Consider the following 18241-nt stretch of genomic DNA (forward strand, 5'->3'; position numbering starts at 1 on the left):
GGCAATTCTTTGATTTTGCGCCCCCAACCCCCGTCGAGAGCATAACTGGAAAATTGCTGAAACACGCTGTGTGAGGTTAAATTAAATGGACAAAAAATAATAATGTGCGGCGCGAATGGAATTTCCAATATTGGTTAGTGAGGGGGAGAAGTATAAATGCGAATTGATAAAGACTTGGGAAGGGGAATTATGTAAACACGCACTTCAACACATTTAGTAATTCCGCTACACCTTAACTCGCTGAGGAAATCAATGTTTCAAAAGGAGGATTCCTCTCTGTGAAGTTATTTACTGTAAAAACAAGCAGAGGTTTGGTATGAAATGTTGTGAGAGGGAGTAGGGTGCTCATGTCTGTGATGTCATGTGGCTGGATGTGAGAGAGAGAGAGAGAGAGTTAGTGAAGGAGTCACACAGAGAGAGAGAGAGCAACAAGCAGGCAGAATGGCATCTATCGGAGACTTCGACCCGCTTCAAGCTATCGTCCCCGCCACCAAGATCGAGATCACCGTGTCCTGCAGGTGAGTGAGTGAGGGAGGGAGGGAGGGAGTGAGGGAATTGAAGGAGGGAATGAAGGAATGAGGGAGAGAATGGAATGAGGGAGTGAAGGAATGAGGGAGTGGAATGAAGGAATGTGGGAGAGAGTGGAATGAGGGAATGGAATGAGTGAGGGAATGAGTGTGTGAGAGAGGGAGTGGAATGAGGGAGGGAGGGAGCGAGTGTGTGAGTGAGAGGAAATGTGTGAGGGAGGGAGTGGAATGAGGGAGGGAGTGGATGAGGGAGTGTGAGTGAGTGTGGGAGAGAGTGAGTGAGGGAGTGGAATGAGGGAGGGAGCGTGTGAGGGTGTGTATGTGTGAGGGAGTGAAATGAAGGGAGTGGATGAGGGAGAGAGAGGGAGTGAGTGTGAAAATGAGTGAGGGAGTGAGTGAGGGAGTGAAATAAAGGAGGGAGTGGATGAGGGAGAGAGAGGGAGTGAGTGTGTAAATGAGTGAGGGAGTGTATGAGGGAGGGAGTGGATGAGGGAGTGGAATGAGGGGGCGATGGGGGGAAGGGGGCTGCCTCCCCCTAACCTGGCAACAGCCTCCCAGCCTCGGGCGAGCAAAGTTGAAAAGCTCACCCGCCTCGCTTTTTTAAATCACATTTCCCCCACAACAACAGGAGAGGCGACGATCGGAATAAACATTTTAATAATTGTACTCAACTTTGTGACGGATTCGATTAAAACCCCCGCCGGGGCAATTGGTCAGGTTTCAGTTCGCTGAGCTTTGTTTTCAGATGTTTAGCTGCGTGGCAGGTTGGGTTTGAACGTGTGTTCCGAAAGGGAGTGGGCTCCCGCCGGGGGTGTCCAGCGGTGCCGTCCCGCTCAGCCTTGTTGACTTTTATTTGTGTCTCAGGCACCACAGCAACCCTATCTCTCCCCCTCAGTGAGTCCAGAAAGGCAGCACCCAAAACTACTTTTTAAAATAATGCTACAAATTCTGTTCATCCACTGGAATCACCCCTACCGCCCCCTCCCCCGCCTCATATTTATCTCCTCAGTGTGCCCCCAAATTAGTATCTGAGTTTCTTCCTAAAATTGCAACCCGTTTGTGTCACTGAGGATGTAAATATTGGCAAACACAATGTGGGAAGGTGGCAAGTACTAGCCTGTGGACTGGGTACCTGTCACCACCTGTTACCTGGTGGTAAATTCCATCATATAAAACGGGGAGTGTGTCATTAGCAAGAGACAGTAAGTGCTGGCATGTGGATACTGGGTACATACCAGCAGCAGGCAGTAAATGCCACACGTGGAGTGGGCACATGTCACCACCAGATGGTGGTAAATACCAGCACACCAAGGCTGATATGTCTCACCAAGACCGTGAGAGGGGTCATTGAGACCCGGTGAACCATTGAGACCTGGTGAACGGGCTTTATGCACAAGGAGGTGATGAATGCAACTTATGGACTTGATTATCTGAAAGTGATGGTTTTTTTTCCAGCACTGGACATTTTTTATTGTAAGGGAATTGGTAAACCCACACACTTGAATTGGATACAACTCACTTTGAGCATGTGATAAATGTGGCTGTGCAAATGTCGATTCCTAGAATCCCTGCAGTACAGAAGGAGGCCATTCAGCCCATCACGCCTGTACCGACAACAATCTCACCCAGGCCCTAATCCCGCAACCCCATGTATTTACCCTGCTAACCCCTCTGGCATTAAGGGGCAATTTTTTGGCATGGTCAATCCACCGAACCCACACATCTTTTGGACTGTGGGAGGAAACCGGAGCACCCGGAGGAAACCCACGCAGGCACGGGGAGAATGTGCAAACTCCGCACAGACAGTGACCCGAGGCCAGAATCAAACCTGTGTCCCTTGCGCTGTGAGGCAGCAGTGCTGCCCACTGTGCCGCCTCTTGTAGCAATGAAGTGGTAAAAATAAACTGAGTACATCTCATCGAGGCAATGAACTGAATGAAGTGGAATGTGGAGGGGACAGATTTCACAGCAAATAGGGTAACTGCCAGAGATGGTAAATAGTGTTACGTGAAATCTATATATTTTACCATGTGGAACATGGGGGAGTTGTAATTCACAGCATGGAGGCACACAATATTGCAAATGGCATACACCACACTAAGGGCACTTAACAAATACTGACACAGGAGCCAATAGAACAATTAACGAAGAGACAATTAATGCAGGAATAGTGGATACACTTTACCGCTTGCATGTGGTAAATGACAACAGTTAGATAACATTTTCATGTGATCACACAAGTAGGATTCAGTTCAACAAAACTATGCAGAAAAGGCAGGTGGTAAATACCTGCAGGCAAGCAGTGAGCAGTTCATTCACTTGGCTAGTTGAAAATAAAACTGAGTATGAGAAAAATGCAGGCATGAAACTCTGAGCTAGTTTGGGAGGTTAAGAGATTATTGTTTCATTGGTTCTAGGTTTGCAAAAGTGGCTTTCCTCCATTTCAGGTGAGGTGGCCAAGTTGCTTTGGTCGTTGGTGCTACCCCCTCCCTCCATGTTCCCTCCTGCTCTTACCCCTGCCGTGTGAGTCAAATAAACAGCAATGAGGCACTCTGTTAGGGCAGACAAACAGTAGCATGGAAGCTTTGATATGCAGCATTGTAACAATTACTGGTTGTCAGTCATTGGTGTGTGAATGGTCATGCCATTGTGAGGGAAAGTATTGCAGGGAAAGTCTATGATTGGTTCCTAATTGCTGCCATCGTGTCACTTTGGCACAGAAATGATGCCTGATTGCCTCCAGCTGTGAATCTGATTGCCAACTTTAATTTCATATAGCAGCCAGAATCCTATTTTGTAAAATTATTATTTTTTTGTATAGAAAGAAATCTTATCTCCATTCACCAGGATTGCACTGGAAATGTTTGACATTATAGCTGGATGCACCCAATGTCAGAGTGCACATAACTCCCTTCGAAGGCTCAGAATCCTGGCCGCCACAATACCGAAAGGGTGGAATGTTTTGGAAAAAATAGGCATTTTCTCAGGAAACAATAACTCACACGTCATGTGGGGGCTGGACAGAGTAGATAGGGAGAAACTGTATCCCCTTCGTAAAAGGATCAAGAACGAGAGGGCACAAATTTAAAGCGATTTGCAAAAGAAGCAAATGCGATGTGAGAAAAAAAACTTTTTCACACAACGAATGCTTGGGGTCTGGAATGCACAGCCTGGACGTGTGGAGGGGGCAGGGTCAACTGAGGCATTCAAGAGGACGTTAGATGATTACTTGCATTGAAACACTGTGCAGGGGTATGGGGAAAGGCAAGAGAATGGCACTAAATCATGATGCTCGTTTGGAGAGCTGGTGCAGACATGATGGGCCAAATGGCCCCCTGTGCAGTAACAGTTCTGTGTTCTGTATTTAAAGCCTGCTTTTGTTGGTGCCACATTCAGCTAAAGCATACAAACCTGGTTCTGTATTTAACCAACATTTCCTTTCTAAACATTGCTTCAAAATTTGCTTCCTTCATGTCTCAAGGATAAAATTCAGTTTTCCGTGCAAAAATTATACCCTGGGTTATAATTTATTTTAAAACGGCTCCTTAAGCACAGTATCAAACATCTGAACTGCACCATATCTTTAAGATGTGGGGTTTTGCAATGAGGACCAACAGTTATTAAATTGAAAACAAATGACACTAATTTGCATATTTTTTAACCAATTATCTCTAACATGATAATTAGTGTTGCTAAAAGGTTTTGCTTAAATAGGCATGTTTGAATTCAGGACTTTTGCTCATGTCCTCTACCAGATCAGAGTAATGGTATGGTCTTTCTAGAATTTGCCATCGTTTTAACCATTTTCATGCTTGTGTATCTATGCACTGAGGGCCATTTGGTCCATCATTGGCTGCACCGGGTCTCCAAACAAGTATTATAGCTTAGTGCTATTCTCCTGCCTTTTGCCCATTCTCCTGCACATTGTTTCTATTCAAGTAATCATCTAATGTCCTGGCCATTTGTTATGTAATACACAAGTTGAATTATGGAAACATTTCAAAGTCTAAAGTTTTATTTGTCATATGAAATTTAATTTGCCGAATAAATCACTATTTGAGGATAACAGCTTTGAATTTGTGACAGCACCTTCTAATTGGGGGTGGAGGGGTGGGGGGAGCGCAGGAAGGTGGCAGGGTAAGGTGAAGCATATGGGGGAACTTTCCAGTTTCTCTGGGGTGGCGATTGCATGAGATGTGTCTCTAATGGTGAAGGCATCCACCATGGGTAGGTATTAAGATGCGGGACTTCTCACTGCCCTGGCCTTCTATGGCGGGGTAAGTACTGGAGATCTTGATGGACATGGTCTTGGCACGAGTCCTGGGATCTTGGCCCGTGGAAACTTGTGGTCTGCTTTCTCAGAAAGGTGAAAAATACAGGAAAAAGGAGTGCAGCAAACTTTACAACCTTGTTGGAATGCTTTGATTAGTTGCTTCCAGCTATATACAAATAGATGTTAAGATCTATCAGCTACTTGCAAATGGCATGTTGGCCTTCATAGCGAGAGGATTTGAATATAGGGATAGGGATGTTCTGCTGCAACTGTATAGGGCGTTGGTGAGGCCACACCTGGAGTATTGTGTGCAGTTTTGGTGTCCTTATCTGAGGAAGGATGTCCTTGCTATAGAGGGAGTACAGCGAAGGTTTACCAGGCTGATTCTTGGGATGGCAGGTCTGTCATACGAGGAGAGATTAAGTTGGTTTGGATTATATTTACTGGAGTTTAGACGAGTGAGAGGGGATCTCATAGAAACTTATAAAATTCTAACAGGGTTAGACAGGGTAGATTCAGAAAGAATGTTCCCAATGATGGGGGAGTCCAGAACTAGGGGTCATAGTTTGAGGGTAAAGGGTAAACCTTTTAGAATTGAAGTGAGGAGAAATTTCTTCACCCAGAGGGTGGTGAATGTGTGGAATTCACTACCAGCGAATGTAGTTGAGGCCAAAATGTTGTCTGATTTCAAGAAGAAATTAGATATAGCTCTTGGGGCTAAAGGGATATGGGAGGAAGGGGGGATCAGGATATTGAGTTCGATGATTAGCCATGATCAAGATGAACGGTGGAGGAGGTGCAAAGGGCCGAATGGCCTACTCCTGCTTCTAGTTTCTATATTTCTATGCTAGTTTAGGATCAGTAGCTATCAGATCTAATGTGTGACTTTATTTGCATAATTGATTGCTTTTCATACATTGGATTCATGCAACAACAACTTGCATTTAGATAGCACCTCTGATGCAGTAAAACATCCCAAGGTGCTTTGGAGAATCATTATCAAATGAAAGTTAACACAGAGCCACTTAAAGAAATCATAGAAAGGTCACCACAGCCATGGTCAAAGAGATAAGTTTTACACAGTGACTGAAAGGAGGAGTGTTGGAGAGGCAGAGAGATTGAGGGAGGGAATGCCAGAGATGAGTCCTAAGGCATGACCATAATTGATGGAATCTACTGAGACACTGGGGAATATTTACCATTGCAGCATTTTAACTGCTTAATAACTGGAGCATTCCTCTTGTAAGCAGTTAAAATGGCCCAGGAAAGCTTGACAGAAGGGACTCAGAATTTAGAAGAATGAGAGGCGACCTTATTGAGACATATAGGATTCTCAGGTGGCTCGGCAGGGTAGATGCTGAGAGGTTGTTTATCCTGTGGGATGGTCTCTGACCAAAGGGCATAATCTCAGAGTAAAGGGTTGCCCATCCAAAACAGAGATGAGAAGGAATTTATTTGAGTGTAGCGAATCTGTGGAATTCTTTACTCCAGAGGGTTGAAGAGGCTGGGTCATTAAGTATGTTCAAGACTGGGATAGACAGATTTTTAATCAGTCAGGGAATCAAGGGTGGTGGGGACAATGTGGGAAGGTGGAGTTGAGGATTAGCGCAGTGGGGCGGCACGGTAGCACAGCGGTTAGCACTGTTGCTTCACAGCTCCAGGGACCTGGGTTCGATTCCCGGCTTGGGTCACTGTCTGTGTGGAGTTTGCACATTCTCCTCGTGTCTGCGTGGGTTTCCTCCGGGTGCTCCGGTTTCCTCCCACAGTCCAAAGATGTGCGGGTTAGGTTGATTGGTCATGCTAAAGTTGCCCCTTAGTGTCCTGGGATGCGTAGATTAGAGGGATTAGCGGGTAAAATATGTAGGGATATGGGGGTAGGGCTTGGGTGGGATTGTGGTCGGTACAGACTCGATGGGCCGAATGGCCTCTTTCTGTACTGTAGGGTTTCTATGATATCATATTAGTCATGATCTCATGAATGGTAGAGCAGGTGCGATGGGCAAAGTAGCTTACTTCTGCTCCTATGTTTTATGGTCTCCCAAGCGCCACAAGAATAATGTGGGCTGGGACCTCTCCAGGCTCTCCCCTAACTAGTTTCCATCCAACACTCCCACGTAACCTTTGCCTTGATATTGTGCCAACCTGGAGCTGGTGAGTTGCATCAGCATGCTTGTTTGAGATCTGCAGTTCACCTTTTAGATCTTAATATGGCTCAGTCCTCAAAAAGGAACAGCCTTTGCCCCAGCACCATCAGGCAGTCTGAAAGCACACTTTGCCAATCTTTATTTATTCTTCCATGGGATGTGGGTATCACTGGCAAGGGATAGACAGATTTGTTGCCCATCCCTAATTGACCTTTAACTGGGTGCCTTGCAAGGCTATTTTGGAGGGCAGTTAAGAGTCAACCACATTGTTGTGGGTTTGGAGGCTAGACCAGGTAAGGATGGCAGATTTCCCTCCCCAAAGGACATTAGTGACCCAAACGGGTGTTTACGCCAATTGAAATTGATTTCATGGTCATCGTGACTGAGTAGCTTTATATTTCAGATTTAGTCCTTGAATTTAAATTCCACCAGCTGCCACAGTGGGATTTGAACCCATGTCCCCTGCAGGAAATTAGCCCGGATTACTTGTCTAGTGATATTACCACCACGCCATTTGATCATAAATATCTAAACTTTAATCCCACATTCTCATTATTTAGTAATACTAACAGATTTCAATATTCTAATTTGGGATTTATTCGCCAAGAGGAAAAGCTTTTCAAAACCCAGAAGTCCACAAAACACAAACAGGACAAAGAAGTGAATAAACATATACAAGCACAAATAACAGAGCTTACTGGGCTCCATGGGCTGTCTCGCCAGTGACCGGGAGTTACATGAGGCCCACAGGCTTTATTTTGGCTCTCCTAGGATAACCTGCTGTTGGGCCACTTGGGACAATTGTGACAGTTTTTGCGGCAGGTATCACAAATCAAATAAACATAATTATGTGCAGCAGAGCAAGGCAAAATCCACTGAATCTAACCTACCATAGAACTATAGAATCCCTACAGTGCAAAAGGAGGCCATTCAGCCCATTGAGTCTGTACCGACTCTCCGAAAGAGCACCCCACCCAGGCCGACCCCCACCCACCCTCCCATCCCCGTAGCCCTATACATTTAGCATGGCCAATCCACCTAACCTGAACATCTTTTGATTGTGGGAGGAAACTGGAGCACCCGGAGGAAACCCACGCAGGCACGGGGAGAACGTGCAGACTCCACACAGACCGTGACCTACGGCTGGAATCAAACCTGGGTCCCTGGAGCTGTGAGGCAACAGTACTAACCACTGTGCCACCTCTACTCTATATAGGCAGTGTGATGGAGGACGTGTGATAGAAGAAGTAGGGATGGATAATTTCTAATTGACAGAGAGAGGGGAGAAGCCGCAGAGTGTTCTGTACATTTACCTATATTTAACTTTGATTCAGGCTGTAGGGAATCTGAAGCAAGAACTTGGCACAAATGTCTGCAGTCACTTAAAACAGAGCAGGGCAACCCCTGTGTCTGGGTGGATAGTGAGGAATGGTATCTATCTTCTCTCTATGTTGTGATGTTCCTTATGAGGTCAAACAGGAAAACGAGTTTATAAAGCCAAGTTATTGGCCAGGTGCACATCAGAAATTCAGATGTGCAATGAACAACTTCTGTCAGACTTAATGTAGTCCAACCATGAGTGACAGCATGTACCTGAATTTCCAATGGATGATGCCAATGGTTAATGTTCCTACCAGGGATATAACATTGCCAAGGTGAGCCCCTGTGATCATGGAATATGTCAAGCAGTTTTCAAATGCAGATATATATTCATTGTAAAGGTTTTAATACTCTGGGTATAATCCATGCATATTTATTGAGAAGCCAGAGCTCATATTGAAGGATATCACTAAAAACTGACAAAAGTGGGAGAGAAACCGTGACAGATTGGGAAAAGTACAATATTGAAGCACAGTATATATAAAATGTTTACATCTTATTCCAGCAAACTAATGGAGCATGTTCTATTTTGAATCATGGTCTGCCAGGCTATTGCAGTGCGTAAGCAGGGTTAAGGTTGAGCTACAAATAATAGTTATCTGAAGTATTCCTTGTACAGACTATAATACGCAGCCAGCGGTGAGCTAGCAATTCTTCTCATTCTTTGTCAACTCAACCCTTGGGGGTAGGGTGTGGGGCTGTTTTGTTCCTTATTCCATTCCTTGCACAGCTGTCTTGAGTAAACCAGGGGCAACAGCGTAGGTGGAGCACTTCACAAGCTGATGGCATCAATGATGTGGATTGCAGTGTTATATTTGCTGAAGTATTTGCTTGATTATTTTTGAGGTGGGAGATGGGGAGACATTTAGTGTTTCTTTCTTGGAAGATTTAATTGGAAATTAAATAGATGGAAAGAGGGTTCATGACAGCTAGTTTTTGAAGTGGTGAAATTTCTACAGTAATGAAGCGGTACTGTGGCAAATAGGATTTCACTGCACAAAGCAAGCAACCATTAAATACGTCCTGCTGTCTTATTCTTATTTTATCAGAAAGGAATAGCTATTTCCACAGGATTAGTTTTCCCTGTCAAACAGATACATTATGGAATGCATTTATTTAGTCTTCTGTTTGTTGACAACAGTGCTAAATTTTTCCACAAAGTAGTATGCAAACAATGAAAGAAATCTTTTAGGGGGCTGGATGTTAAAGTAAAAAGTAAAAAAGTAAAGTTTATTTATTAGTCACAAGTAAGACTTATATTAACACTGCAATGAAGTTACTGTCTCCACCAGACGCCACACTCCGGTGCCTGTTCAGGTCAATGCATCTAACCAGCATGCCTTTCAGACTGTGGGAGGAAACCGGAGCACCCCGATGTTAAGGGATAAATATTGGCCAGGACACCAACTTTAACTTTATTTATTAGTGTCACAAGTAGACTTACATTAACACTGCAATGAAGCTACTGTGAAAATCCCCTAGTTGCCACACTCTGGCACCTGTTCGGGTAACACTGAGGGAGAATTTAGCCTGGCCAATGCACCTAACCAGCACATCTTTCAGACTGTGGAAGGAAACCGGAGCACCCGGAGGAAACCCACGCAGACACGGGGGGGAGAACGTGCAGACTCCACACAGACAGTGACCCAAGCCGGGAATCGAACCCGGGTCCCTGACGCTGTGAGGTAGCAGTGCTAACCACTGTGCCGCCGTGACCGCCCCACTGTGCCACCGTGACCGCCCCACTGTGCCGCCGTGACCGCCCCACTGTGCCACCGGTGTTGTTTCCTCTGCTGGTGCGTCTTAAAAATACTTGCTCCGAGTTTCCTCGTGTCCTGGAGTTGAGTACGAGGGGCCTTGTTTCCATACGTCAGAGAGAGAAAACCAGTGAAATAGCAGCTGCAAGTTTCCTGGGTTGGCACTGCTAATTTACTTTGGGTAAGTCAGACTGAGGGAGCAGCAGCTGCCAGGATCAACATGTACAGATGGAACAATGGAGTTCCTCACACAGATCTGTGCAGCTGAGAAGTGCTATTCAGAAGTCTATTCTGCCTATAAATAGCTGGACTTGCTTCTGACAGGGACGGAAAACTGGCGAATCTTTACCTCACCCCTCCACCCATTGGGGGTTCTAAAGGGTATTGCCTCTGTTATGATGCAGGAAATGATGCAGCCAATTTAAAGCACAGTAAGGTCCCACAAACAGCAATGAACAAGTAATTAGGTATTTTTAAAATTATATTAAGGGATAAACATTGGCTAGGACACCAACTTTAACTTTATTGGTGCTACAAGTAGACTTACATTAACACTGCAATGAAGTTACTGTGAAAATCCCCTAGTTGCCACACTCCAGCGCCTGTTCGGGTACACTGAGGGAGAATTTAGCATGGCCAATGCACCTAGCCAGCACATCTTTCAGACTATGGGAGGAAACCGGAGCACCCAGACACGGAGAGAATGTGCAGACTCTGCACAGACAGTGACCCAAGCCGGAAATCGAACTCAGTCCCTGGTGCTGTGAGGCAGCAGTGCTAACCACTGTGCCACAGTGCCGCTCACTGCTCATTTGCAAAATAGTACCACGGGAACTTTTATATTCACCTGAGAAGGCAGGCAGAGTCTTAGTTTGATGTCTCATCTGAAAGAATGCCTCGGACAGCGCAGTACACCCTCAGTACTGCTCATTAGCCTAGATTTTTGTGCCACAGTCAGTGAGACTCGGGGCTGAATTTTCTGGCTGTTTCCACCGGCGGGATCATAAGGTCCCATCGATCGTGACCCTCCTCCCCGCAGCCATTTCATTGGCATTGCAGCTGACAAACAATGCAAAACGCCGTCGACGTTGGTGGGACCAGGAGTCTTGCTGCCAGAAAACACATCGCTACTGGCGGAGGGAGGACAGAAAATCCCACTCCTGAACCCACAATCTCCTGATGCAGGTGTAAGGGTGTGATCCACTGAGTTCGAGCTGATACTTAACTGCTTAGGAGTTGGTTTAGCATTCCCCATCCTCTTGTATCACATTATCATCGAAGAAGTGGAGTACCACTGGATGGAACAAAGAAGACTTGGGAAGCATTAGCTGCAAGAAACGTCACCATTAATGTATTTCACCACTTCTCTACATGGAACAAAATCTCCCTTTAACATCCTTTAGTTCCTTCTCTCCCTCTTTCAGATAGAGGAACATTCCCTCAGATTATCACCAGTCCGAATAAATGACAACATATTAACCCTCTTTGCCTGACATGACTGTGCCAATCATCATCGTCTGAGTGAAGATGGCAATATCACCCAAGTACATCTGTATGATTGCAATCTCCATGTCTAACAAATGGTGATGTTAGTACATGTTGTTTTAATACAATGAACCACAAGCCAATCGACTATTTCTTAATATAGTGGTTCCCCTGAGTGCTCACTCATGCCATTTTATACCGATTCTCCTGAGTGCTACTCTTGAATGCCGCATGAGACCCCGGATTACTGGTGGCATGTTGGCACAATGGTTAGCACTGCTGCCTCACAGCGCCAGGTGCCTGGGTTCGATTCCTGGCTTGGGCCACTGTCTGTGCGGAGTCTGCATGTTCTCCCCGTGTCTGCATGGGTTTCCTCCAGGTGCTCTGGTTTCCTCCCACAGTCTGAAAGACATGCTGGTTAGGTGTATTGACCCAACAGGTGTGGTGACTGGGGGAATTTCACAGTAACTTCATTGCAATGTTAATGTAAGCCTTACTTGTGACTAATAAATAAACTTTAATACTTTACTGGAGGTGGTTGCCTGCTCTATATAAAAGAAACTTGGGACTGAGATGTCACTTCCCTCATGGAAGCTTGCTTGCGACAGTGGAGCAGCTGCTGGCCGCTTCTCTGAAGCTAGTTCCCGGGAAGCCAGATCTTGACTTTGATGCTGCACTCAAATGAATAGAGGCAGACACTGTTCCTTTTCACACCAACTTGCTAACCCCAGCCTGATGCCAAAGAGTGCTGGCTGACTACACATTTTAAAGGCTGCACGGGGGGGGGGGTTTCCATGTTATTCAGTTGCAAGCTCCCATTTTACTCGGTTCTACGCCAATGATGGCATCACTTGGGAGTAGAAATAGACGGACTGTCGAAGCCCACATGGATCAGTGGAATTGAATCAGTGGATGCAAGTCCAGAGTTGTAACAGCGGTATAATTCACTTCAAGGAAATTCCAGGCCAGCATTTACGGTGTGCCAAACTTTCATGACTCTGAAACAATCATGTTGGAATTGTCAATGAAGTCACTGCTGAAACCAAAGCCTCTACATTTAGAGTCATAGAGGTTTACAGCATGTCCCTGCTGCCCAGTTTTTACCACTAAGCCAGTAACTAGTGGGGTGCCACAGGGATCGGTGCTGGGGCCCCAGCTATTCACAATATATATTAATGATTTGAATGAGGGAACAAAATTTAACATCTCAAAGTTTGCAGATGATACCAAGTTGGGTGGGAGGGTGAACTGTGATGAGGATGCAGAGATCCTTCAGAATGATCTGGACAGGTTGGGTGAGTGGGCAAATCAATGGTAGGTGCAGTATAATTTGGATAAATGTGAGGTTATTCACTTTGGAAGCAAAAACAAGAAGGCAGATTACTACCTGAATGGTTGTAAATTGGGAGAGGGGAGTGTGCAGTGGGACCTGGGTGTCCTTGTGCACCAGTCGCTGAAGGTAAGCATTCAGGTGCAGCAGGCGGTAAAGAAGGCAAATGGTATGTTGGCCTTCATTGCGAGAGGTTTCGAGTACAGGAGCAGGGATGTGTTGTTGCAATTATACAGGGCCTTAGTGAGGCCACACCTAGAGTGTTGTGTGCAGTTTTGATCTCCTTTTCTGAGGAAGGATGTCCTTGCTCTCGAGGGAGTGCAGCGAAGGTTTACCAGGCTGATTCCGGGGATGGTGGGACTGATGCATGAGGAGAGATTGACTAGGTTAGGATTGTTTTTGCTGGAGTTCAGATGAATGAGGGGGGATCTCATAGAGACTTATAACATTCTAACAGGACTAGACAGGGTAGATGCATCGAGGATGTCCCCGATGGTGGGGGAGTCTAGAATCAGGGGTCACAGTCTGAGGATATAGGTTAGACCATTTCAGACGGAAATGAGGAGACATTTCTTCACCCAAAGAGTGGTGAGCCTGTGGAATTCATTACCACAGGAAGTAGTTGATGCCAAAACATTGAATGCATTCAAGAGGTGGCTGGATATAGCACTTGGGGCGAATGGGATCAAAGGTTATGGGGAGAAAGCAGGATTAGGCTATTGAGTTGGATGATCAGCCATGATCGTGATGAATGGTGGAGCAGGTTCGAAGGGCAGAATGGCTTCCTCCTGCTCCTAGCTGCTATGTTTCTATGTTTTAAGCTAGCCCCAATTGCCCACATTTGACCCATATCCCTCTATACCCATTTTACCCATGTAACTGTCCAAACGCTTTTTAAAATGACAAAATTGTACCCGCCTCTACTACTACCTCTGGCAGCTTGTTCCAAACACTCACCACCCTCTGAGTGAAAAAATTGCCCCTCTGGACTCTTTTGTATCTCTCCCCTCTCACCTTAAACCTGTACCCTCTAGTTTTAGACTCCCCTATCTTTGGGAAAAGATGTTGAATTTATCTATGCCTCTCATTATTTTATAGACCTCTATGAGATCACCCCTAAGCCTCCTATGCTCCAGGGAAAAAAGTCCCAGTCTATCCAGCCTCTCCTTATAACTCCTTATTTGTAATTATACCAAGGTACATTTAAATATAAAATGAGTTCCTGATAGAAAGAGAGATGTCCTTCATGCAAACATACAAATTAGGACCAGGAGTACGCCATTCAGCCCCTCAAACCTATTCCACTTTTTGATAAGATCACAGCTTCTACAAACTCATCTTCCTCCTATACCCTTTGACTCTCTTGTCAGTGAAGAATCTATCTAACTCAGCCTTTAAGAAGAAATCCAATGACTTAGCCTCTACTACTCTGGGGAAGCAAACTCCACAGATTCCATATAAACCATTGAAACCCTACAGTGCAGAAGGAGGTCATTCGGCCCATCGAATCTGCACCGACAACAATCCCACCCAGGCCCTATCCCTAAAACCTCATATAATCCCTCTAACGTACACATCCCAGGACATGAAGGGGCAACTTAACATGGCCAGTCAACCTATTCCGCACATCTTTTAACTGTGGGAGGAAACCCAAGCAGGGAGAACGTGCAAACTCCACACAGATAGTGACCCAAGCCAGGAATCGAGCCCAGGTTCCTGGAGCTGAGAGGCAGCAGTGCTAACCACTGTATCACTGTGCCGCCCAAAAATTAAGGTGGAGAATGTGGGCAACGATCCCACTACTTGTCGCAGACATGTGGAACACACCAGTATATTGCACAGGTGCTGAATTCCCATTTTTCAAAAGCATTTTGGAAGGGTTTAGGGTTTAGAAGGGTGGGGAACATTCTTGTTCTTAGTTTTTTCAGGTTTCAAGTTTGTGCTGCTTAGACGGATGGAACAGACCAAACACAGGTGCCGATTCTCATTGATTTCAACCACTTCAAAAAGGGTTTAGGGTTAGAGTTAGGGTTAGGGCAACAACATTGTTCTTAGTTTTTCAGGTCTCCAGTCCTTTACTGTTTTAAGGTTCATGTCTGTCTGAGAGAACATAAATTCTCGTCATCACTGTCTCAAATGGGAGACCCCTTTATTTTTAAACTGTGCCCCCTAGTTCTAATCTCTCCCACAAGGGGAAAATCCTCTCAGCATCCACCCTATCAAATCCCCTCAGGATCTTTTATGTTTCAATAAATCATCTCTCAATCCTCTAACCTTCAATACAGGCCCAACCAGTCAAACCTTTCATCATAAGATAACCCCTTCATTCCAAGGATGAGTCAAGTGAGCTTTCTCTGTACTGCTTCAAATGCAAATATGTTCATTCTTAAATAAGGAGACCAGAACTGTACACAGTACTCCAGATGTGTATCGGCAAAGCTCAGTACAAGTGTACCAAAACTACCCTACATTTACATTCCATTTCCCTTGCAATAAATGACAACATTCCATTTGCCTTCCTGAACACTCACCGGAGCTGACTATTAGCTTTTTGTGACTCATGTACCAGGACACCCAGATCCCTCGCTACCGTAGAGTTTTGCAATCTTTCTCTATTTAAACAATATGTCGCTTTCCTATTCTTCCTGCCAAACTGGAAAGTTTGCATTTTCTCACATTATACTCCAACTGCCATATTTTTGCTCACTCACTTAACCTATTTATATCCCTTTCCATATTCCTTACAACTTACTCCTTTATTTATCTTTGTGGTACTGGCAAATTTAGCAAACGTACATTCATTCCCTTCATCCAAGTCATCGATACAGATTGCAAATAGTTGAGGCCCCACCACTGATCCCTGTCGCACTCCACTCATTACATCCTGTCAACTTGAAAATTACACATTTATTCCTACTCTCTGTTTCCTGTTGGCGAACCAATCCTCTTTACGCATAAAAAGTTGCCCCCTTGATTTGATTTAATTTATTATTGTTACATGTATTCATATACAGTGAAAGGTATTGTTTCTTGCGCACTATGCAGACAAAGCATACCGTTCATAGAGAAGAAAAGGAGAGAGTGCAGAATGTAGTGTTACAGTCATAGCTAGGGTGTAGAGAAAGATCAACTTAATGCGAGGTAGGTCCATTCAAAAGTCTGATGGCAGCAGGGAAGAAGCTGTTCTTGAGTCGATTGGTATGTGACCTCAGACCTGTGAATCTTTTTCCTGACGGAAGAAGGTGGAAGAGAGAATGTCCGGAGTGCAAGGGGTCCTTAATTATACTGGCTGCTTTTCCGAGGCAGCGGGAAGTGTAGACAGAGTCAATGCGAACACGTAGGTGTATAAGGAGTATAGTAAGGGGCTGAGGCCACAGCCTTGTGTGGCACCAGTGTTGAAGATGATCATGGAGGCGGTGTTGTTGCCTATCCTTGCTGATTGTGGTCTGTGGGTTTGGAAGTTCAGGATCCAATCACAGGGAGGAGCCAAGCCCCAGGCCACAGAGTTTGGAGATGAGTTTTGTAGGAATAATGGTCTTGAAGGCTGAGCTGTAGTCGACAAATAAGAGTGTCTTTGTTATCCAGGTGTTCCAGGGTTGACACCTCAGACCTGTGTATCTTTTTCCTGACGGAAGAAGGTGGAGGAGAGAATGTCTGGAGTGCAAGGGGTCCTTAATTATGCTGGCTGCTTTTCCGAGGCAGCGGGAAGTGTAGACAGAGTCAATGGATGGGAGGCTGGTTTGTGTGATGGACTGGGCTTCGTTCACGACCCTTTGTAGAAATGCAATGTTCCCCTTTATCTGCATAGCTTGTTGCTTCCTCTAAGATCTCGAACAAATTAGTCAAACACAATTTCCCTTTCACAAAACCACGCTGACCCAGTCGGATTGCATTAAGATTTTCCAATTGCCCTGCTATAACCTCCTTAATCAATGAATCCAGAATTTTCCCAATGGCAGATGTTAGTCTAACTGGCCTGAAGTTTCCTGCTCTCTGTCTCCCTCCTTTCATGAGTAGAAGGGTTATATTGGTATTTTCCAATCTGATGGGACCCTTCCAGAATCTAGGGAATTTTGGAAAATCAAAACCAATGCATCCACTATCTCAGCAGCTACTTATTTTCAGACGCTAGTCAATCAAGACCTGTAGACTTGACAGCCTTTGGTGCTAATAATTTCTCAGTATCCTTTCCCTGGTGATTGTTTTAATTCCCTCCTCCCATTTCTTCTTGATTTACAATTACATCTGGCATATTATTTGTCTCTTCTATGGTAAAGACAGATGTAAAATATCTGTTCATTGGATTTCTTTAGTTTCCGTTATTAATTCTCCAGACTCACCCTCTAGAAGACTGACACTCACTTTAGTTACTCTTTTATTTTTAAAATATCTTTGGAAACTTTTCCAATTTTAAAAATATTTCCAGCCATCTTTCTCTTATACTCTAATTTCTGCCTTCTTATTTCTTCAGTTATTCATTGCTTCTTAAAAACTCTGTTCAATGTTCTGACCTGCCACTAATCTTCACAGAATTGTAAGCCTTTTCGTTCAATTTGATATCATCTTTAGCTTCCTTATTTAGCCACGAATTGTGTGTCCTTCCTCTAGCATCTATCCTTCTCGCTGAATGTATTCTCGCTGAACGTTATGAAATATCTCCTTAAATGTCTGCCACTGCGTCTCTACTGACCTATGCCTTAAACTAGTTCCCCATTTCACTTTAGCTCGCTTTGTCATTCTACCTTTATTAATACCTTTATTTAAGTTTTAAGTACTAGTCTTAGACCCACTCTTTCCTTCAAACTGAATGCGAAATTCACTCATGTTATGGTCTCTTCTACCTAAAAGTGCCTTTACTGTGAGGTTATTAATTAATCCTGCCTCTAACATAAAAAGAGATAGGAAACAAAGGGAAAGGATTGGGGATATAAGGCATCCTATAAGCTATAGCGGGCGGGATTTTCCAGCCTCGCTCGCCCTGAAACTGGAAAATCCCAACTGAGGCCAACAGATCTTTCCATGGTCCGATCCTTGCCTGCTCCAATTCCCTGTGGTGGGCAGGATGGTAAAATTCATCCCAACGAGTTTGTTTCCAATAATTGTCATTGTATCAAAATTCAATTGTGGTCTAAGACTTGCTGATCAAATCCTGATGACATGCATGAGTTAGCAAAGTAAATTAATCTCACAGATGAGCTACCAGGATTTAATATTTTCCAATTTCTACCACCAAGAACGGATGATGAAAGCAGCTTGTTCTCAAGGTGTATTCTATTTTATTGAAAGTTAAGATACTGGAAAAAGAATAGGATTAGCACGCACGTCTCCCCAAAGTAATCCAAGCC

At 44.7% G+C, this 18241-nt stretch overlaps 1 protein-coding gene across 1 annotated transcript in view; it reads left to right on the forward strand.

The window, feature by feature from the left end:
* The first annotated feature begins 395 nt into the window (after nucleotides 1-395).
* Nucleotides 396-18241, forward strand: part of LOC144491680 (copine-9-like) — a 380635-nt gene continuing 362789 nt past the window's right edge. The window contains exon 1 of the mRNA XM_078209852.1: nucleotides 396-518. Coding sequence (XP_078065978.1) covers nucleotides 442-518 — 77 coding nt within the window. The 5' untranslated portion in view covers nucleotides 396-441. The remainder of the gene's footprint in view (nucleotides 519-18241) is intronic.

The sequence above is a fragment of the Mustelus asterias genome, chromosome 3, assembly GCF_964213995.1.
Source record: "Mustelus asterias chromosome 3, sMusAst1.hap1.1, whole genome shotgun sequence".
In the NCBI taxonomy this organism is placed as follows: Eukaryota; Metazoa; Chordata; class Chondrichthyes; order Carcharhiniformes; family Triakidae; genus Mustelus; species Mustelus asterias.